At 44.0% G+C, this 23,520-nt stretch overlaps 1 protein-coding gene across 7 annotated transcripts in view; it reads right to left on the bottom strand.

Annotated features, from left to right (window-relative positions):
- fam184ab (family with sequence similarity 184 member Ab) overlaps positions 1 to 23,201 on the bottom strand; it is a 99,477-nt gene extending 76,276 nt beyond the window's left edge. For all 7 annotated transcript variants that reach the window (XM_078399599.1, XM_078399601.1, XM_078399602.1 and 4 more), the window contains exon 1: positions 22,532 to 23,201. In XM_078399599.1, coding sequence (XP_078255725.1) covers positions 22,532 to 22,666 — 135 coding nt within the window. In that variant the 5' untranslated portion in view covers positions 22,667 to 23,201. The remainder of the gene's footprint in view (positions 1 to 22,531) is intronic.
- Between the last annotated feature and the right edge of the window lie 319 nt (positions 23,202 to 23,520).

The raw sequence follows: 23,520 nt of genomic DNA, 5'->3' as shown, positions 1-23,520 counted from the left end.
CCATGATGTGGTCTGTCTATCCGCAAAGATTATTGCAGTTACTTTGCAAAGTTATTTCCAACAGCATCTCTAAGATCCACAACTGCTATCAATGACATTCCCATGACTCCTGCTAACTTATATCTGTCAAGGCACCAGCTCACCAGCACTTTCCCCAAGGCCCATTTTCAGAAAATGAGTAAATAGTTAATGCACTCATGAATGAGATCAAGATCCAATTTTTCCAAACAGCAGACTGTCGGCATAACTCATTATCACTTATTCCACAGTCAAAAATGTGCCATTGTGGGCTCCACATTTCATTGAATATTGTTGCTTTTTGCATATGTTCCATTGGTTTATATCTCTTGTCCCCCTTTCCCCTGACTCTATGGCTGAGGAAGAGTCTCGACCCGAAACGTCACCTCTTCCTATTCTCCAAAGATGCTGCTGAGTTACTTCAGCTTTTTGTGTCTGTCTTCGGTATAACCAGCACCCTTACACATTTCATTTGAGAGGTATTAAGTACAAAATTTGGAACATCATGATACAGCTTGGTGGGACCATACGGAGTACTGTGTGCAATTCTGTTTACCCGGTTATAGGAAGGAAGTCTTTAAGTTGGAACAGATCCAGAGATTTACCAGGACTGGTGTACATTCACTGTTCACTGGGTTTGCGGGCTTCAGTTGTAGGGAACAGTGACATATAGGTTGGGACTTTGGAGCATAGGAAGCTGAGGGGCTTATTGAGGTGTAGAATATCTTGATCGGTATGGATAAAGTGAATGTTCACAGTCTTTCCCCCAGGTTGGAGGATTCAATAACTAGGGCACAGGAATAAGGTGAGAGGGGAGAGACTTAAGAGGGACCACAGGACCAACCTTTTCACTCTGAGGTTGGTTTATATCTGATTAGATTCCTAGAGGAAGGTATGGAAGTAGATACAATTGCAACTTCTATTACAAATCCATCAATCTAAACAACACTATTCAAAAAACAAAAAATCAATCTACCTGTTCAATTTTATAATCTCCAATCCCCACAGATTTTATCTGCATAATCCTATATCAGAGGCTTCACCTTATCTTAGTTACACGAAGTTTCAGACTCGGAAGGCAAGAATTGATCAACCGCTGTGTCAGCTTCACTGCCCATCATAGAGTTATACCATGGAAATAGGTCTTCAGCCCAACCCTGTCTGTGCCGACCAAGATACCCATCTAAGTAAATCCTATTTACCTATGTTTGGTCCACATCCATCTAAGCCTTTCCTATCTATGTTCCTGTCCAAATGTCTTAAATGTTGTTAATGTAACTGCATCAAATACTTCTTCTGGCAGCTCATTCCATATACCCACCACTCTATTACCCCTTAAATCATTCCCCTATCACCTTTAACCTTTGTCCTCTAGTTCTTGATTCCCCTACTCTGGGAAAAAGACTCTGTACATTCACCCTATTTCCTTCATTATTTTATACATCTCTATAAGATCACCTCTCAGCCTCCTGCGCTCCAAGGATTCAAGTAATGCCTACCCAATCTCTTCCCAGAGCTCAGGCCCTCAAGTCCTGCAAAATTCTCATAAATCTCTGCACCCTTTCTAGGTTAATGGCATGTTTCCTATAGTGGAGGGACTATAACTGAACACAATTCTCCAAGTGCAGCCTTATTACCATCATGTACAACTGCAACATAACATCCCACCTTCTCTGTGTAAGAAGGAACTGCAGATGCTAGTTTAAACTGAAGATAGACACAAAAAGCTGGAGTAACTCAACGGGACAGGCAGCATCTTTGGGAAGAATGGTCTCGACCCGAAACATCACCCATTCCTCAAGCTGCTGGTCCTGTTGAGTTGCTCCAGCTTTTTGTGTCTATCCCACCTTCTCTATTTATTTCTCTGATTGATGGCCAACATGCCAAAAGCCTTCTACTTCAGCCTATCTAGCTACAAAACCACTTTTAGTGAACCATGTAGCTTTATTCTTTGACCTACCCTGCTCTATAACAATCCCCCTTTTCCCACCTTTCAATGCAAAGGTCCTGTCCTAATTAGACTACCCAAAATACAACACCTCACATATATATAATAAACTCCATTTGCCATTCCTCTGCCCACTTGTCTAACAGATCAAGATTCTGGTGTAATTCTTGATAACCATCTTCACTGTCTACGAAAACATTTATTTTAGTGTTATCCACAAACTTACTAATCAGGCTTTGTACAATCTCATCCGAATCGTTGATATAGATGACGGACAGCTATAAGACCAGCACTGATCCCTGAGGCACCACACAAGTTACAGGCCTCCAGTCTGAAAAACAACCTTCCATCACCACTCTCCGAAGCTAATTATGTATCCAGTTAGTTAGCTCTCCCTGGATCTCGTGCAATCCAACCATTCAGAGCAGCTTACTGTGCGGAACCCTATCAAAGACCTTGTTGAAGTCCATTTAGACTATGTCTATGGCCCTGCCCTCATCAACCTTCTTGGCTATTTCTTTAAAAAAAGCATGAGACACAATCAAGTTTGTGAGAAATGATCTCCCACACACAAAACCATGTTGACTATCCCTAATTAAACCCCGTCTTTCCAAATGCATGAATAGCTTATCCCTTAGAATTCTCTTCAGTAACTTTCCTACCACAGATATTAGGGTTATTGGCTTAAAGTTCCCAAGTTTTTTGTTTACTGCCATTCTTATATAGAGGCACATTAGCCAGCCTCCAGTCAACCAATGTCTCGCCTGTGTCTAATGATGATTCATATATCGCATACAGGACTCCTGCATTTTCTTCTCTAGCTTCCCAGTGTCCTTGGATATAATTGATCAGACCCGGGAAATTTAACTACCTTTATATGTCTTAGGACATTCAACACCTCCTCTACTGTAATACAGACTGTCATCAAGATATCTCCATTAACTTTCTCAAGTTTGATCATGGTGCCCTAGTCTCTCTCTAGCTACCCCTTTTCCCTTAAATACACTTATAAAATCTCTAAGTATTCTCCTTAATCTTATCTGCCAGAGCTATCAAATGCTCCCTTTTTACTTATTGATTTCCTTCTTGAGTATATTTCTCAATTCCCTGTACTCTTCCAGGAATACACTTAATTCCAGCTGCCTTAACCTGACATAGGGCTCCTCCTTAAGACTTCCTCTTCACTCTAATGGCAACATGCATAAATTGAGCTGTAACTATTGCACCCTTAAAAGCACCCCTCTTTCGGGACATCATTTTGCCTGCAAACAACCTACTCCAATCAACTTTTGCAGGCTCCTGTATAATGTCTTCAAAGTTAGCCTTGCCTACTTGTGGACCAGCCCTGACCTTACCCCTAACCATTTTAAACCTAATAGGACCTTAGACAATGGTCCCAACAGGCTTGCCCACTGACCCATTAGTCACTTTCCCTGCCCAATCCCTAAAAGTAAGTCAAGCTTTTGCCTCTCCGCTGGAGGGCCTTCTATATATTGTCTGGGGAAACTTTCCTGAACACACTTGACAAATTCTATTCCATCTAAGTCCTTGGCACAGTGGCAGTCCCACTCTAGTGCCAATAGTGCTTTATTTGTCACATATGCAACTGCACAGTGAAATTCTTTTTACATACATTACACATGCAGGCGCCGCCATTATTCCCGCCATGATTGAAAGTCTGGCCAGCCTGCGTGCTCGAGGTAATGGAGCAGTTCCCTTGAATTGATCCCTCTCCTCTCCTCACCCAGCCACCTTTGTTTCCCAGGACACCTCTATATTGGGAACATTACGATCCTCTACAATGACGACCCATTGGTATTCCAGTTGTTTGAAAGTACCCAGCATATTTGTTAATCTAATTCCTGTTGACTATTTGGGAGCTTCTAGTACATTTCCATCAAGGTAATCATCCCCTTTTTTATATCTTAGCTCATAGAGCATCACTGGATCATCCTTAAGTAATGACATCCTGGACGACTGCCATGATGTTCTCCTTCATCAATAAAGCATCTCCACTTATCTTGGCTATCACACCTATACCCTGAGACAGGATGCCAGTCCTGTCTCTCCCTTAGCCAGATTTCCATAGTGGCTATAATGCCCCAGTCGCATGTACCTATCCACACCCTGAGTTCAGCCAGCTTTCCTGTCAGGCCTCTCGCATTATTAAAGATGTATTTGAATCCAATAGTCCTTCCTTATTCCCTGCCATGCTCCTGCCTATCCTGTCTAGTGAACGTGCTGACTTTGATTTCTGTACCAACGTCCAGCCTCCCACTTCCCTTCCTACCGTATTGGATTCCACCCCACTGCCAATACACTTTAAACCCTGCCAAGTAGTTGTAGAAAACTGGAAGCCAGGATATTCGTGTCTCTCCTGGTCAGGTCATCTCTGCCCAGAAGAGATCCCAATGGTCCAAAACAAAAATTCAGTTGAAATTAGCACTAGAACGATTGCTTGAGAGTCAATGATTTATGTTGTAAAAATAATTACAATTATCCCACTGATACAGTTTGCACACTACAGTCTCCTGGTCTTGGTTATGAATGGCAGAAAACCAGAATATGCAACAAAAATGCTTTTCACGTACCGACGTACAAGTAGCAATAATAAATTAAACTAAAAAAAAGAGCATTACCATTTTACTATCAGCTAGTTCCATTATGTGCTAAATTGCTGGATGTTTTGCAACATTCTAGTTGATGGACGAGTTGCAACATTCTGTTTCAAAATAAATAGAAAATCCTGTCAACCTCCCCAACAATAGAATTTTTCTATAGTTCCCCTACACCGCTGGTCACACTGTAATCAGATTTCCAATAAGCACAGAATTTAAGTTAACAGTCAAACCAGATGTATACTACTAAATCAATCTTTAATTTCTCAACGCAATATCACCTTTCATTTCACATTCGCTGCTGGGTTTTGCCGGCTCAGTTCCTTTTGCCACCTCCCTTTTGGAATCAGCTTAATGGACGTGATGGACCGGGTGAAGTAGTGGTCTGCCCAGCATCTGTCCACACTGGTTATTGCCCTAGTGAGATTCATGTCATGCCTATCCCTGGCTCAGACTAAGATGTAGTGAATCAGATGCCAACATTTTGAATGGGGGTTGCATCAAGATGCTTTTAACATATTTATAGTTTGAAGGGAATGGTGTTGATGATATGGTTGCAGCTTGCGCACTTGGTCAGGAAGAGGTGATATCGTCTTAGCTCTCCTTCATTATAATGCCGTTCCACGATTTGTGATCATAACCGATTCTGCATTGACGTCCCCAAGAAGAATGATCTTATTTTCCTTCAGGTTATCTGCAAGACCTTTGTACAGGCCAACATCAAAGGCCTCCTCGACTTCCTCCTGTGAACCTGGTGTGGGGAAATTGGCATTTGCTGCAGTGGCCATCCGTTTGTTAAAAGCTCAGGTAAATGGTCATGAAACAATCGCATGGCAAACTCAACACCGCGCATTCTTGGCTCATCAGTAGGTTTTTCTTTCCAAAAGAGGATGTAACCTCCATTTCCTCCCTTAGCTGTCCTTCTGTCAGTCTAATCTTAGAGAGTTCTACAATTCAATTGGAAATATTCGCAGTTTCCCTACAACCATAGCTGCTTTTCTCTCAGGCCAAGAACAGATTTCAATGTCAAGAACTGTTCCTACATTCCAGGCTCCAAAAGTCATATTTCATTTTTTCTGACCACATTGTGGAGATCCCACTGGACATTGTAATCCAGTCATGAGTGTTGTGAGGCCGGCTATGTTTAGCCCATGTTTTCCAGTCCTCCTCCCCTACTGGGGTGAGTAAAATGGATTCTAAATAGTGCTACTCAGTCATGGGTGCAGTTGCTGAAGGCCTCTTTCAGCTTCATTCCAAAAGCTCTGCGACTGAATCTAACACCGACCACCTGTGTGCCAGATCATGACCAGGAGCTGCCAGATGATAACTATCCTGTCTGTGTCAGTTTTGCTGGTCGCCACAGGTTTAGATTAGTTTAGAGAAACTGGTTCTTAGGCCCGCCGAGTCCATGTTGACCAGCAATCACCCTTGCACTAGTTCTATCCTACACACCAGGGACAATTTACAAAAGTCAATTAATCTAGCAACCTGCATGTCTTTGGAATTCGGGCGTAAACCTGAGCACCCGGAGAAAACCCATATGGTCACAGGGAGAACTTACAAACTTCAGACGGATACGTGGGAGTGACATTTTTTAACGTGTGGGGAGACTGGTGCACAAACACCCATCCACCTGACTGTGACGGACTTGGTTCTAACAGCATGGATCCAAGACAATTAAGCATCTCTCCTGCTTCAGCCTCCCTCCACCTTCTCAGTTATTGTAGTGCATTACCTGCTGGCCAGCCACCATCCTCTGTCTGTTTCACTTTTGAGGTCCTTCTTTGATTGTGTTGGTCAGCAAGCTTCTTCACCAGGACAAGATGGCAACCCTCCAGACTATCTGGATGAACATCATGGCACTAGCCATGTTGATTCTTTTGTTGATGATCACATAGCATTTGTACTTTCGGAGAGTGAGAGATTTTCTGGTCCATCAAAAGATTTGGGTTCCCAAACAGAGCTCAAGGCATAATAGTCATGATCCATCACTCCTTGAATTTTGGATCCTGTCAAGTACATATATCCATTATGTGTAGAAAGGAAGTGCAAATGCTGGTTTAAACCGAAGATAGACACAAAAAAGCTGGAGTAACTAAGCAGGACAGGTAGCATCTCTGGAGAGAAGGAATGGTGACGTTTCGGGTCTGAAGAAGGGTCGTAACCTGAGGTACTCCAGCCTTTTGTGTCTATCTATAAATATCCATTATGCTTACTGTTTTTGGGTGAAGGATATTATTTTGCTTGTAAAGTACAAAAGTGCCAAAAGCTCATTACTTAACCCCACAACCTTTAATTTTAGCGTTCTGCCCTGTGGAATGAAATTAACTCAGCTCCAAATGCCTTCCTAATAAGCTTGCAATTAAATGATTATTCCGTAACTCGCAAACTATTACTAACACAGCTTCAAGTTAATTTCACAGGGGATCCACCAATTGGGTTTTGAACACATTTGCAAGTGGCTAATTGAAGATGGAGTTATTCATTAAGAGTAGTATAAGGTCTTGATCGAGTTTTGTGATCAATTTTACACTCGCAATCAATCACATGCTGCTGAAAGAAAGCTGCAGGATTCAATTGAATTCCTCGGCACATAGAAAGAGTGAGCTATGACACAAGTTCAGTTTGGTCTAATGAAAACTGACAGATTCATAATCTTCTCAGGCAGTTTCAATTTGTGCCATTTCTTCATTTTAATCAGCTTTAATGTTCCTGTAAATAAGTTCTCACCAAATTTAACTGACCTTTGTATACCAATTTAAGCACTAAGAAAGAATAATTAAAATCTATATTGTCACTTTCCAAGATTACAATTAAGCTCTGCTCAATCCCCTGTAGCAATGCACACGGCGAAAGCTCAATGCATTAATCCTATCAAGCAAGGTCAGAAGACAGGACAAATAAATGGACAGAAGAAAAAAAGATGAGGCAACAAAGAGCAATGGAATTAAATAGCTTATGCAAGAAGGAAAGGGAAAAAGAAACCCCAAAAGAGGGGAAAATGAGTAAGAGAGTGATTAAATGAAAGACAGATAGAAATGGTACAAAGAAATATTGCTTTTGTTATGGGTTGCCAATTAATGATCTGACTAGGTTGGGTTGGATCTCTGTTGGAGAGTGAGTAAATTCCTTTGGGAAAGTGCAGGGATAAATTATTATTCATTATTCAGCGTGAACTAAAGTCCAGGTGCAGAGCAACATCCATATGCAGTGGCATATTAGCAATTAAATATATGGAAGCAGGCCAAAATCATCATGGACAGAAGGCTGCACTGGATATATGGCCAGAAACAACATGAGAAAATAAAGAGCACTGATTTAGGAGACCCAAAAGGAAATGCATTGGGATGGATGATGGCAACATACAGGGAGTTAAAATGCAGTGAGAATACTGTTGACCGAAATCATTCAAAGATGACAATGCCATTTGCCTGACAGGGTATTGCAGCATTTACAGGGAATTTCTTACCTGGCATTCAACTATAAACGATAGGCTATGTCAAAAGGTTTGGCAAAATGCCACCCAATTGTTGAAGTCTGCAAGTACAGTTAGACTGAAATCACTGAACAGATTGGTATGAAGATTTAGACTGAATACTCTTCATTCGAAAGCAAACTTCTTAATTACATAATTTCACAATCTGCAAGCAATATAAATTCAAAGAATGGATAGGATTAGGTTTCAGCTCATGATTGTGGAGGTACAGTGAAAAACCGTTTTGCATGCTATTCAACCAGATCAGATTACTGTACATAAATACAATCAAGTCAAACTCAGATTCAATAGGTAGAGCAAAGAGGAAGATACAGTGTGCAGAATATAGTTCTCAGCATTGTGGATCATCAAATTTATAGATGTGGTGAAGGAAATGCTGGAGGATGATGTGTTGGACGCGGAGCTGGTGGGGTGAAAGTTGAGGACCTGTGGAGCTCTGTCATTGCATCTGGGGGTAGGGGGAGTGTGAGGGACCCATCTATGACAGAAGGGGGAAACCACATTCACTAAAGAGCGAATACATCTCGGATATCCTTATATGGAAAACCTTATCTTGGAAGCAGATGCGGTGAACACGGAGGAACTGAGAGTAGGGGATAGCATGAGGCACTGTGGGAGTCGGTAGCTTTGTAGTAGATGCAAGTTGATAGTCTGTCTCCTGTGATGGAGACAGAGATCAAGGGGAGAGATTTGTCAGTCAGGTGAATTTAAGGGTAGGGTGGATGTTAGTGATTAAGTTAATAAAGTTCATGAGTTCTGCACAGGTGCAGGTGGCAGCCCCGATGCAGTCGTCGATATAGCAAAGAAAGAGTTGAAGGCTGTGGCCCATGTGAGTGCCCATGGCTACACCTTTAACTTGAAGAAAGTGAGAGGTCAAAAAGGAGGTTGTTGAGGGTGGGGATAAGTTCCACTAGGTTGAGGAGAGTATTAGTAGAGGGAAATTGGTTGGGTCTTTATTCAACGAAGAAACAGAGGGCATTGAGACTTTCCCGATGGGGATGGAGGTATAGAGGGACTGGGTTTCCATGGTAAAGATCAGTAAATGGGGGCCTGGAAACAAGGTTATTAAAGAGTTTCTTAGACGTAGGTGGGAAGGGATTGCACAAAGGGGGACAGGTTGACATCTAGGTATGTGGAGAATGAGTTCAGTGGGGCAGGATCAGGCAGAAACAATGGGTCTGCCAGGGCAGTTCTGTTTGTAGATTTTGGGGAGGAGGTAGAAGCAGGCTGTAGGGGCTGGGGCTGGAGGCTGTGGAGGGCAGGTTGCCAGAGGTGAAATCAGAGACAGGCAGTGAGTTAATGGACTGGTGTTCGTCTCTGCGGTCATTATCAAAGGGTAGGTATGAAACGCCCCCTTCCCAGGTACTTTCCCCTGCAATCGCAGGAGATGCAACACCAGTCCCTTTACCTCCCCTCTCGACTCCATCCAAGGACCCAGTCTTTCCAGGTGAGGCAGAGGTTCACCTGCATGTCCCCCAACCTCATCTATTGTTTTCGCTGTTCCAGATGTGAACTTCTCTACATCGGCGAGACCAAGCGCAAGTTCGGCGATCGTTTCGCTGAACACCTCCGCTCAGTCCGTCTCAATCAACCTGATCTCCCGGTGGCTCAACACTTCAACTCCCCCTCCCATTCCCAATCTCACCTTCCTGTCCTGGGCCTCCTCCATTGTCAGAGTGAGGCCCAGCGCAAATTGGAGGAACAGCACCTCATATTTCGCTTGGGCAGTTTACACCCCAGCGGTCTGAACATTGACTTCTCCCACTTCAGGTAGTCCTTGCTTCGCCACTCTGTCCCCTCCCCCTTCCCAGTTCTCCTACTAGTCTTGCTATCTCTGACTACATCCTATCTTTGTCCCACCTCCTCCCCTGACATCAGTCTGAAGAAGGGTCTCGACCCGAAACGTCACCCATTCCTTCTCTCCTGAGATGCTGCCTGACCCGCTGAGTTACTCCAGCATTTTGTGTCTACCTACGGTAGGTATGAGGTGTCCAAGAGTTGGCACTTGGCCTCAGCATGGCAGATGTCGGCTCACCAGACGACAACAGCACCTCCTTTGTCGGTGGGTTTAATGATAACGTCAGGATTGTTGTAAAGTGAGCAGAGGGCTGTACGTTCAGAGGTGGTGGAATTGTAGTGGGTAAAGCGAGTAGAAAAGTCAAGACGGTTGATGTCTCGCCGGCAGTTAGAAAAATAAAAAGGTCCAGAGAGGGTAGAAGGCCGGCAAGAGGAGTCCAAGGGGTGGAGGAGGAATGTTGGAGGCAGGAGAAGGGGTTATCACTGGACGGCGGGGACTCCTTCTCATAGAAAAAGGCCCAGAGGCGACAGAAAACAAACTCTACCTCATGGCGTGCCAGGAACTTGCTGAGGAGGGGGCATAATGGTACAAATGTAAGGCCTCTATTGGGAACTGACAGTTCTGTCTTGGAAAGAGGGGGGGGGGGGGGGGGGGTCAGGGAGCAAACGCAACAGGAGTGAGGGCTAGGGTGAGAGCATAGAAGTGGAAGGAGGCTTGGGTGAGGGACTGTGGGGGAATGGTGAAGGCTAAATGAGGAGGGGGATGTGAGGAGTGATGCATGGATGGAGCGTAGTGGGAGAAGTGTGCTTTTCCAAAGGAGGAAGGGCAGCAGGTAACTTCATAGATGTTCTATGTTGAGCGGGGGGGGGGGGGGGCGCAGTAGGTCCTAGGAGAGTCAGCAGGAGAGTCAGACCACATTTTCTTTCCAAAAGTAAACTTTATTCAAAATAATTAAAAATATGAACAAAACAAAATACAGCAAAAACTTTTCCAACACTCTCAGAACACATTAATCAGTATTATATTTGGTGGTGTTCACAAACTATCTTTATACCAATTGTGAGAGAGAGAGGTAAAAAGGGATAATTGATTTAAACTAAGGACCATGAGAAATAGCTGACCCGACTGTGCTCGGCTAGATAAGAACCGCAAGAACAAATGGTGACATTCCAAGGATAAGGGCAAGATATCCAAAGAACTAGCAGAGAGAGCACAAGATAACCAGAGCACTAGGAGAGAGGGCAAGCTGTGAGATGCAAATGTGAGTGCTCACAATCACGATGCTCGAGACAATCTAGAGAAACAAGTGTTTTATTTGCAAGTCTGCAGAGTTGGGTGCCTTCCCTGTCAAGACACACCGAGGTCGGGAAAATCCCTTCTTTTTATTCACTTCACTTTACAATTGTCACACCTTAAATTCCTCCCCTTCGGGCTCCTTCCAATCGGCTTTGCCACTCATGTAACCCCCTGGGTTCTTATCCCTTCCCCTGTTTGAGGGGCGTCTCCATAAAGCCCCACCTCCCAATTTCCTGCTGCAGAAGGACCTTCGACTGTGGTCCTCCACCACAGAGTCTTGGCATTGGGTGCACCAAGCTTCAGCGAGTCCCTCAGAAACTACTCCTGCAGTCTGGAATGGGCCCATCCCTGCCGGACATGTCAAGGTGTTGAAGTTGACAACATGGAGGATCTTGGCCTGGAGCTGAGCCTTGAACTTAGATGAGTCAAAGGCTCCGGCCTGCTTGTGGGCAGGGGAGAGCCTGACCGTTCTGTATCAGAAAGAGGGGGGAATGGTGAAGGCACAATAGGGGTGTGGGCTGGAGTCAGAAGGGGGCAGAGGGGTACAGGGAGATTTGGGCGAGGTACTGTGGAATTATTGTCTGAGAGGTTGTTGTCCGAAATAGATATTATCAATGTTAAATTTAGTGGTAGAGCCTGGTGTCGAGAGGTTTCAAAGTAATTTGCCAAAGGAACATTGCAATTGTAATAGTAATATTCAACATTTCTTTAGTAGTAGACAGAAATATCTTGAAAAATCTGAAAGAATTTTATATATTTTGGCAGGTAGTTCTCCTACAATGTAATCACTGCGTTCCAAAGAAACATTGTGTTCTAAAAAAAATCTCTATCATGCTGAGGCCACAGGACAGCTCTCGGCCACCTCATCATACCCAACTCTTGACCATGACTCCACAGATAAACACTATCTCCCAGACTGTTAACGATCTCATCGCCTTCGGCAATTTCCCCTCCAACTTCATAGTTCCCCAACTCCACAATGTATGTTTCTATCTCCTTCACAAAATCAACATGCATGATTTCCCTGGCAGACCCATCGTTTCTGCTGCTCTGGCCCCATTGTACACTCCATATAGCTAATTTCCCTCTTGTCCACCCCTCCTTGTCCTGTCCCTTCCAACCGATATCAGAGACACCTCACATCCTTTCCAACACTTCAATAACTTTCAATTCCAAGGCCCTCATCGCCTCATCTTTACCATGGACATCCAATCCTTTTATACCACCATTCCCTACCAGGAAAGCCTCAGAGATTTCAGTTTGTTCCTCCACCTGGCAGAGCTTAGTTTCACCCTCAATAACTGCTCTTTTGACTCCTTTCACTTTCTTCGTCAAAAATGTAGCCATGGACACTCATATGGGCCCCAGCAATGCTTGTCTTTGTTTGGGGTACGTTAAACAACTCCTGGTTATAAACACCATGGCACAATTTCCCAACTCTTTCTCAACGACTGCATCGGGCATACGTCCCACACCCATGCAGAAGTCGTTTATTTCATCAACATTACTACTAACTTCAAATACACTTGGACTATCACAAACACCTCTCTCCACTTTCTCGATCTCAGCTTCCATCGCAGGACAGAGACTATGTTCTGATGTCAACTACAAACTCAGTCTAATAACTGCGAAAAAATTAATACTTAAATTTTGGAAAAAAACAATAACCCCCACAATCAAAATGTGGACTACAGAAATGACAGAGACCCTGCATTTGGAAAAAATAAGATTTGCCTTAATTGACAAATCTGAGTTATTTTTTAAAATATGGTCTCCATTTATTGAATTTTTAGAAAAGTAAATAGGTTTGGCACAGGACTAAAATAAAAATTTAAAATTAAAAGTTGAAACTTGAGTTAGGGGTTGGATGTACAACTGTGGTTATTGTCTCCCGGATCTACTCCCTTTAATTTTTATAGTTATATCTTTTTTTTTAATCCTCTTATTCTCTCTTCCCAATAGTTTATAGTTTTTTTTGGTTGTTTTTTCCTTTCTTCTTTATTTTTTTTATTTTCTCTCTTTAAATTTTTTTAAATTGAAGCTATGTAAGAACTCTGTAACAAATGTGTCTTTTATTTCTATTTGTACATATGCTTTTCAAACATTTTTTTTTTTTTTTAAAAGTCGTTTATTTCATCAACATTACTACTAACTTCAAATACACTTGGACTATCACAAACACCTCTCTCCACTTTCTCGATCTCAGCTTCCATCGCAGGACAGAGACTATGTTCTGATGTCAACTACAAACTCAGGCTCCCACCTACTTTGACTACACCTCCTCCCACTCTGCCTCTTGCGTGGACGCCATCACTTACACTCAATTTCTCCATCTCCTCTGCATCTGCTCCCAAAACGAATGCTCTCCACTGCAGGACATGCGGGAAGGCATCTTCCTTCAATAAATGTGGTTTTCCCCTGCTGTTGTGTATAGAGCCCTCAACCATGTTTTCCCTCTGTTCCACATTTCTGGTCTAATTTCCCCTCCCCTCAAAGGACCAAGGAAAAGTCCTCACCTTTCGCCCCACCAGTTTCCACATTCAACATTTTCACCGATATTGCCACCTTCAATGTGACCTGAACATCAGTCACATCTTCCTATCTGCACCACATTTTGCTTTCCATAGAGACGACTCCTCCTTTGGTTCACTCATCCCTTCCCACCAAACCAGCCCCCTCCCTGGGTACTTTCCCCTGCAACTACTGAAAACCTGTCCCTACAGTTCCCCTCTCACTTCAATCCAGGGAACCCCAACAGCTTCCAGGTGAGGCACAGATTTAGGCGCACCTCTTCAAACCCACCTGCATTTGGCGTGCCTGATGTGGCCTCTTTTACATCAGAGACCAAGCGTAAATAAGGTGACTGCTTCATTGACACTTGCACTCTGTCTGCCAAGGCCTATTGGATTTCCCTGTTGCTAACTCTTTTAACTTTCCTTACCATTTGCATACTGACCTTTCTATCCTTACCCTTCTTATCTGCAATATCCACAGTAGTTTGGTACTGATGTATGGTTGTGGTTACTGTTGTGCAGGATGGTTCAAAAATCTAATGGGAAGATGTACCTTCTGCCTAATGATAGCAGTGAGATGAGAACATGGTCAGGATTGCTAGTGTCTTTGATGATATTAGCTGCCGTCTTGAGGCAGCGCCTCCCGTAGATCCCTTCGATGGTGAAGTCAATACCCGATTGACCGGACAATGTTGACCACTTTCCGCAGGATTCGTTTGTTCCTGAGTGTTCGAATTTCCAAATGAGGTCACGAGGCAACCAGTTAGTATGCTCTCTGTCATATACCTGTAGACATACGATTGATTCACAAAAGGACACAAAGTGCTTCAGTAACTCAGCAGGTATGGCAGCATCTCTGGAGAACATGAATAGGTGATGTTTTGAGTCAAGACCCTTCTTCCATGATCTCTGAGATTCGATTCATTAGTCAGCAACGTGCTGAATGCCTCAAATTACTGATGAAGTAATTTGGTGAGTTGGTGAGCTTTCTTTCTATGCTGATGTCCTTCAAAATCTGCATTATGTTTCAAATTTAAGCAAATTCCTGCTACTTATTTATAGAGTGTTGGTATTTAATAAAAGGCAAATGCAATTGAATAATAGTTTAGTAATAGTTTCATTTTGATATTAAAAAACATATTGCTTTGCAAGCATTCTTCTTCCTTCATACATCAGATAAGCATCAGATAAGCGTCTTTTGAGCATACCAATTTTGTGAACATTTTTCATTTGCAACTCCATAAGATACTTTTCATAAAGTGAACATTAAATAATCAAGCTAATGAAATAATCTTGAAATAATCAAGCTAATGTCGAGACAATAAGCTGTATTTTCCAAATCAATGTACTAGTTTAAAGGAGGTTCCACCTTCAGAGTTACTTATCATATCATATCATATATCATATATCTACAGCCGGAAACAGGCCTTTTCGGCCCTCCAAGTCCGTGCCGCCCAGTGATCCCCGTACATTAACACTATCTTACACCCACTAGGGACAATTTTTACATTTACCCAGCCAATTAACCTACATACCTGTACGTCTTTGGAGTGTGGGAGGAAACCGAAGATCTCGGAGAAAACCCACGCAGGTCACGGGGAGAACGTACAAACTCCTTACAGTGCAGCACCCGTAGTCAGGATCGAACCTGTGTCTCCGGCGCTGCATTCGCTGTAAAGCAGCAACTCTACCGCTGCGCTACCGTGCCGCCCTTAACATCTCTAGTTTCCATTCAGTTTTATCTCAAAACATTCTATTAATGTTTGTAAATGAAGTTGTTTAAAAATTGTACACCATCAATTGGATACTCATTTTGATTTTGAATTTAGCAGTTGATGTATCTTGAAAAGGTACTGGAGCTGAAATTGGTCCTCAATCATTTGCAAAATGTTGCAGTATCATTTCTGCTGGTTATTGAACTGTTTCTCAGAAAAATTGTCTCTTGAAGTGAGGGTGTGCAAAGTTGCACGTGAAAGCAACCGGAGATGAATTTCCATCCATTGCGCTTCAGAACAATTTATGTGTTCAAGTGATTGTATTACATGCACTGTTTTCTGTAATCAAAACCTACCCTTCCTGGCTCAAAAGGTTTTGGCAGCACATTGTTTACTGACATCTAAAACTACAAATGAATCGATTGTCACTACACTTAAACCAAAACCTCCAACCACTGACATCAATTTATTTGAATTCACATACAAACAGAAAATGAATTAATTAGTCCAGACAATATCTGATTTAAATACTGAAATCACAAGATATTTTAGAGCACATACAATCAATTATGTCAACATAAGATTGAAAACAATTATGTTAACATAAGATTGATATAAATGAGCCTTCAGAAATAATGGCAAATGAATTTTTCAGACACAAAGATTTGCAGATGCTGGTGTTCAAAAAAAGACAGAAAGTGCTGGAGTAACTCAGCAGGTCAGGCAGCATCTCTGGTGAACTTAGATAGGCATCATTTTGGGTTGGTACCTTCTTCAGACTGATTGCAATGGGGGAGGGAAAGCTGAAAGAGAGGTGGGGGCAGGTCAAAGTCTGGTCAATGATAGGTAGATACAGGTAATGAGCTTTTTTGATTGGCAAATGGTTGGTTATAGGCCAGAGATGAAAGGACAAAAAGCATGAGATGAGACAAGGATAAAAGAGGAGCAAAATCTGATGCCAGAGGAAGGAATATGAGCAGAATGGGATAGGGGCAATGGGAAAGGGGGAAATTTGTTTGAATCCAGGTGGAGCACAAGGAAGAGAAGGGGGGGGAGGGGGGAGTTTATGTTAATTACTTAAAAATTGAGAATTCAATGTTCATACTGTTCGGTTGAATGAGTGAATACTTTATTGCCACATGTGACAAGTCACATTGAAATTCTTTGCTTGCATACCCAAGGTCTGCAAATAGTCACCCATAAAGTGCGTTTACAAAGTTACAAAGTACCCTGGAGCCAGGTCCCCCTTTGTTCACCCCCCTCACCACCTCACGGCGGTCCCCCATTGTCCATTGTTCTTCCCCCTCCCTCATGATGGTCCCCCCCATGCCAGGTCCTCCTTTGTTCCTTCCCCCGGCAGCGGCGTTCTCACTTCCACATGTCCTTCCTTGTCCGGCGCCATCATCAACCGCTGCAACACTATTGCCGCCGGGTCCTCTCTGGATGCCTCCATGGCGCTGACCCAGGCCCCAGCCGTGGGCTCCGCAGACCCTGGGGCAATTGGCTGCGGGCTTAGATGACTTGCGAGGCTCCACCTCCAACCCGAGGGGCTCCGACCCACGAGGTGCCGGCCTCGGCTTCTCTGCGGCCCTCCGGAAGGCATCTGCCACAGAGGCCCTCCGGAAGGCATCAGCCGCAGAGGCCCTCCAGAAGGCATCTGCCGCAGAGGCCCTCCGGAAGGCGTCCGGTTGTAAGCTACCCATGGTGTATATGAGGTAAAATTCCTCCAATTTTTATGTGGCCTCTCTCTGGCAATAGAGGAGACCCAGGACTGAAAGGTCAGTAAGGGAATGGAAAGTGGAGTTAAGATGGTTAGCAGCCAGAAGATCCTGCAGGCCTTAGGAGACCAAATGCAAGTGTTTGGCAAAGCAGTCACCTATCTATGCTTGGTCCCGCCGATGTAAAGGAGGCCACATCAGGAGCACAAAATGCAGTTGATGAGGTTAGAAGAGGTGCACGCGAATCTCTGTCTCACCTGGAAGGACTGCTTGGGTCCCTGGATAGGCAGGAGGGAGAAGGTATAGGGGACAGGTGATCACTCTCCTGCGGTTGATGATGAAAGTACCTGGGGAGGGGGAGAAGGGATGAGTGAGCCAAGGAGTTACTGAGGGAGTGGTCTCTGCGGAAGCAATGAGGATGGAGATGTGACTGGTGAGAGGTGGTGGGCTCACATTGAAGGTGGCCAAAATGTTGAATTAATTTTTCAATTATCATCACTCTATGCAAACAAATGACTAACAATTCATTGACAACTCTGTCTTCTGTGCAAATGAAAAGTAATCAACTTTCAAAATTCATCTGAATTTTCAAAAACATCATAATCAATGTTTAGGATAACATAAAAATATTTATTAAATTTGGAGGTTTTATTCAATTATAGTTTCATTTATAGGAATTACAAAACTGCAACCCAAAGGAAACCATAAGGATGTGAATAAAATATACAGCAACTCTCAGGTAAAATTCAATTAAGTTAAAGCTATCTAAAGTTATGATCCAGAGTAATCCTTTCCTCTTCCTATGGATTTGTAGGAACCAATTTAAAAAAAAATCTTCGATTTGTATTTATGGTTGAGTAAATGATCGTTATCCAGCAACAAAATAACTATTTGATGCACATTCAACTGAAGAAAATGCTTCGTGTTTAAAAGTGAAACGTTAACAAAATGAGTTAATCTTTACTTCACCCAAATATTTCCTTCTAGATACAATGACAAACCACATTAGTTTTCAGTACAAATCATCATAACTTGCAACGCAAATACTTCTGACATATTGGCCGAAGGAAAACTTCACATCTCTGGTCACAATAAAAACATTACTGTCTCTTCTATATTTCACAATTTATTCAGTGTATATCTGGGAAATTCCAGAAATAAAATACATTAACTGCTAAAGGATGCTAAATTATCTATATAGTTTGAATAAGGAACAAAAAGAAAAGTTAGGTTTATGTTTGAGGTTTATAAAATAATAATCTTATAGGTTGGCCAGATAAATTGCAGGGAAGCTACATTCAATTTTTCTGGGTGGGAGTCTGGATAACTATTTCTCAGGAGTGAAGAGCAAGGTAGAGCAAAAGAGGGGCTGCTGAAAAAGGGATTCAGAGATGGTAAAGATTGCAGGTGAGGGGGAATAAGGAGAGGATGGGAGAGAGTTAGTATGTATGTGTGCACTGACAGGTGACAACGTGCACATATATTTATGTGCACATGTCCATGTGGCAGAGTCTGGTCTCCAGCCATCTTTTCCCCCATTGTCACTAGATCAAGACCTTGTGATAAATATGAACAATTGCTATCCAACAGTGAAAGTGATGCATTAGCAACTTCCACTCACAGCATTATATTTGGGACCCTAACAACTACAGTCTGAATGTCACTTAGCTATTGTGGTTTAGGAACACTGACACGTTCACACTGACATCTCTGTGGGAGTGAGAAATAACGACAGGAGATGTGGCCAGCTCAAAACTCACGGTATTGTAAGAACCTTTGCCCAGAAGGACAAACGGGGAGCAAATCTCACCTTGGGATAAGTGAATGTTTCACTTAGAAGGCCCCCTAACATAGACCAGTCATTCTAATATAGACTAGCATGTTCTAACCATCAGTAACCACCCCCAGTCCTGGAACAGTGTTTGAAGGTGAAATATTGAATAGGATACTGAAGAGCAATTTTTCACTCAGAGGGTGTTGTGTGTACATGGAACGAGCTGCCAGCGGAAATGGTTAAGGTAGATAGAATAACAAAATTTAAAAGCTATTTGGACAGGTAAATGGACAGTAGAGGTTTGGGGAATATAATAATATATTCCTTTATTCGTCCCACACCGGGGAAATTTACAGTGTTACAGCAGCAAAGTGGATAGCAAGAGAGCAAGAGATCATTCATTATAAATAAAAGATACATAAATTGTCATCAGTTTCCATGTTCTTAGCTGTTATTGTTGACTCGTCTGCTGGGAGCAGTGCTGGTTGTGCAGTCTCACAGCAGCGGGAAGGAAGGACCTCCTATATCTCTCCTTCACGCACTTGGGGTGAAGGAGTCTGTCACTGAAGGAGCTACTCAGTGCAGTGACAGTGTCCTGCATGGGGTGGGAGTCGTTGTCCAGCAGCGATGTTAACTTTGCCATCATCCTCCTCTCTCCCACCACCTGCACTGAGTCGAGGGGACAACCCAGGACAGAGCTGGCCTTCCTGACCAGCTTGTCGAGTCTCTTCCCTTCCGCTGGTGAGATGCTGCTGTTCCAGCAGACCACTCCATAGAAAATGGCTGATGCAACCACCGTGTTGTAGAAGGTCCTTAGGAGTGCCCCCTGCACTCCAAAGGACCTGAGTCTCCTTAGCAGATAGAGTCTGCTCTGGCCCTTTCTGTATAGCGCATCGGTGTTTTTGGTCCAGTCCAATTTATTATTGAGGTAGACACCCACGTACTTATAAGAATCCACTAAGAAAAACTAAGAATATAGTTTTAACACGGGCAAATAGGATTAGCTTGGTCACCATGGACTAGTTGGGCCGTAGAAGCTAGTTCCATGGTGTATGACTCCATGACTATGTATATCATATCTATGTATATGTTGTTGAGTGACAGTATAGGAGCCATGAGTCTAATTCTATTCCTATTTATTATCTTTCATATCTAAGATACAAATGCAAATTATCATCTATTCACATTTTGTAATAGCAATAAATGCCTTGTCAACATCAGATTTGGAAACACTGAATAGGAAATAATTCCACTATGTATTAATGCACAAAATGGGTATTTTGTTTTTTCATTTTGTTTTGCAAAGACAGCATTATTGTTTGCCTTAAATGCCCTTGAAAAGATGGTGGTGAACTACCTTCTAAACATGGTGCAGTCCTTCTGTTCAGGGTACTCCAGCTATCCTGTTGATAAGAGTACAAATACATTTCTAAACCAGGATTCTGCCACATGCAGGTTCCCTTCCAAGTTGCACAGTGATCACATGCATACAGATTTTATTATTCCTTGTGGTAGAGCTCACAGGTTTGTGAGATGACTTTGGAATTACAGCAAATGTTATTGATGACATACTGTAGCTACTGTGCACTGGTAGAATGTACATGTAGAGGGTTGGCACATTAGAGACTACAAAACAGAGATGGCCAGAATTAGGTTGGAAAAAAAGAAACTTGCTATTACTTGAAGTTGACAAAACTAAAGTTTAAGGCAGTCTGGAAGTTTTATTAAAATCAAATGTATCCTACTTCAGTGATTTCCAGTTTCCTCAATGAGTTTACTACACAGATAACTCTGCCAAAATAAAAGCAATTGTGGCAATCTAATTTTAAATAACTTGTTAAATTAGGCCAGAACTCACTTTTAAGAAATGTCAGATACTTCCATTCAATAAAGTACTTTCAATTGTAATGATTTAAAAATAACATCTTAAGCTTGTCAACATTTATACAAGAAAATAATTGACTTTGATTTCATTCCCATTTTGTTGCAGTGCTATCATTCTGAAGAAAGGTGCTCCCAGATAACCTATCGTTGAGACTAGGGCTTCCTGAGATGAAAGAGTACCCAAAAAATGCATGTGACCCAAAGGAATAACATATGTACATTAACTTTGTTACAGTTGTAAAATAGATAATTGACCCTATAGCAACTTATTGCACAGATTAGCTGCAGTGCAAGATAAATGCTCTCAAATCCAAATTTGATTGTCATTTTTCCAAATCTAAATTAAAATCTGAACTCATATTTTCTTTCAATAAAGTTGTGCTTGCGGTATCTTTTAGTTCACCTAATCAAAGACTGCCACAGATGACCCACTACATGATTACTTTTCAGTTATTCTATGAAAACCAACCCTGCAAATAGTAGCTGACCAATTTACGATTTATTTGAAATTACTATGGTCACTCACAAAATGTTTCAGCAAAGACTTCACCACCAATTACATCAACAGGTGATTTTGCATATTTTATTAAATATAAATTATGATTATTATTATTATTAAGATTACTATGAAAATCAAAAGTATCACAAACTGCTTTACAGAAAATTGCCGTGTAACTTAGTCTATATTTTTGTCATGTTACCCGTGTAAATCCTCATACAGTATAACGATGACAATATAATCATTAAAATACATTTCAAAATAGGTCCTTTCTTGAGATTTAAAAGTCAAATTACCCATTACACAGTGAAGCTATTTAACAACATGGTACACGGCTGCTTTGCAAGTGAATTAATGACTTACGAGTGGTTGAATAAGGGCGATCCCATGCACTCTCGGAGATTCCACCCCCTTCCTTCTTCCCCCCCACTCCCTCTCCCTTCCTCTCCCTTCTTCTCCCCCCTCCCCTCCCCATCTCCCACCAGACGCCAGAGTCAGATTTTCTCCTTCATCACTTGCCAGGCCTCTGTAACCAATTTCCCCCACTCTTCCCCAGGATATTCCATCGTCATACCTCCCCAATCCCTCCCCACCCAAAGATTTTCCTCGAGTTCTACAACTCTCTGCAAGATCGAATTTCTTCCAAGCCCACTGATCCCACTCTCATCATTTAAATGTCCCTCTGTCCTCTCTACTGTTTGCCCCAAGTTAAACTTTCGCCCTAGGGTTTCCTTTCCTCTGAGTCCACCACCCCATTGCAACATCATTAAAACATTCTCTCACTCCTCCCTCAGGGTGACCATCCCCAACATTCAGTTACTCCTCCTGTCGCCTCCACTGTGTTTCTCCCAGCCTGGTTTATCCATGTCCCCAGGGTCACTGTTTGCCCCCAGCCCAGCCCAGCCCAGGCAGGGGGTTCCCCACCCAGTGGCTTGTGTCAGGTCTCCCCCCCTCAACACCGTCACCTCTCTCTTGGCAGCTCCACCCTCTTTCCCAATTCACTGTTTGCCCCCAGCCCAGGCAGGGGGTGGGGGTGGATCCTCAGGCAGGGGGTGGGGGTGGGGGTGGATCCTCAGGCAGGGGGTGGGGGTGGGGGTGGATCCCTAGGCAGGGGGTGGGGGTTGGATCCCCAGGCAGGGGGTGGGGGTGGATCCCCAGGCAGGGGGTGGGGGTTGGATCCCCAGGCAGGGGGTGGGGGTGGATCCCCACCCAGTGGCTAGTGTCAGGTCTCCCCCCCTCAACACCGGCAGTCACCTTGGTCAGTTGGGCGATTTTCTTGCTCATCTTGATGTGCAGCTCCTGGTTGTACTCGGGGGCCGAGCCCACCTTGCCGGCGGGCGGCCCACCGCTGTAGTGCTGCTGCTGCTGCCAGCCCACGCCGGTCGCCATCTTCCGGAGCCACAGTCGACCAGCAGGAGGTGATGGGAGATGGGTGATGGGTGCGCGCTGCTGCCGCCGCCGCTTGAGGCTCCGGCCCGGGGTCGCGGCTGGAGCCGGGGTGTAGCGGCAGGGGCCCGGCCCGGGGTCGCGGCTGGAGCCGGGGTGTAGTGGTAGGGGCCCGGCCCGGCCCGGGGTCGCGGCTGGAGCCGGGGTGTAGCGGCAGGGGCCCGGCCCGGGGTCGCGGCTGGAGCCGGGGTGTAACGGCAGGGGCCTGGCCCGGGGCAGTGGCTCCTCAGCTCAGCAAGCACCGCTCTAGCCGGGCGGCGAGAGGCCTGCCGAGCCGTGGGGCCGCGGGCTGGCGCTGGGACTGGGGGCCGGCGCTGCTACCAACCGCGTCGGCTCGCGGCTCGCCATGGTTACCGGCGGCCGTGGCTCAGGCTCAGGCTCAGGCTCAGCATCGCCGCCGGACCGCTCAGGCGCCTCTCCCGCTGCAGGACCGCCGTCGTTGTTGTTTTCCTCCCTCTCTCCCCCCCACACACTCACACTCACGCCGTTACCATGGAGCGCACCGACAGTTGACATGACGCGCGACGTCCACTCGCAGCGCCTCCCCTGACAGATGATGTACACAGAGGGAGAGGGGGAGAGAGATGGTGCACATGGAGAGAGAGGGATGGTGCACATGGAGAGAGAGATTGTGCACATGGAGAAAGAGAGAGAGATGGGGCACATGGAGAAAGAGAGAGATGGTGCACATGGAGAGAGAGAGATGGTGCACAGGGAGAGAGAGACTGCACATGGAGAAAGAGAGAGAGATGGTGCACAGGGAGAGAGAGACTGTGCACATGGAGAAAGAGAGAGAG

The sequence above is a fragment of the Rhinoraja longicauda genome, chromosome 5 (assembly GCF_053455715.1).
Source record: "Rhinoraja longicauda isolate Sanriku21f chromosome 5, sRhiLon1.1, whole genome shotgun sequence".
Taxonomy (NCBI): domain Eukaryota; kingdom Metazoa; phylum Chordata; class Chondrichthyes; order Rajiformes; family Arhynchobatidae; genus Rhinoraja; species Rhinoraja longicauda.
Note: the sequence above shows the minus strand (reverse complement) of the source record. Positions and strands in the feature narration are given on the sequence as shown.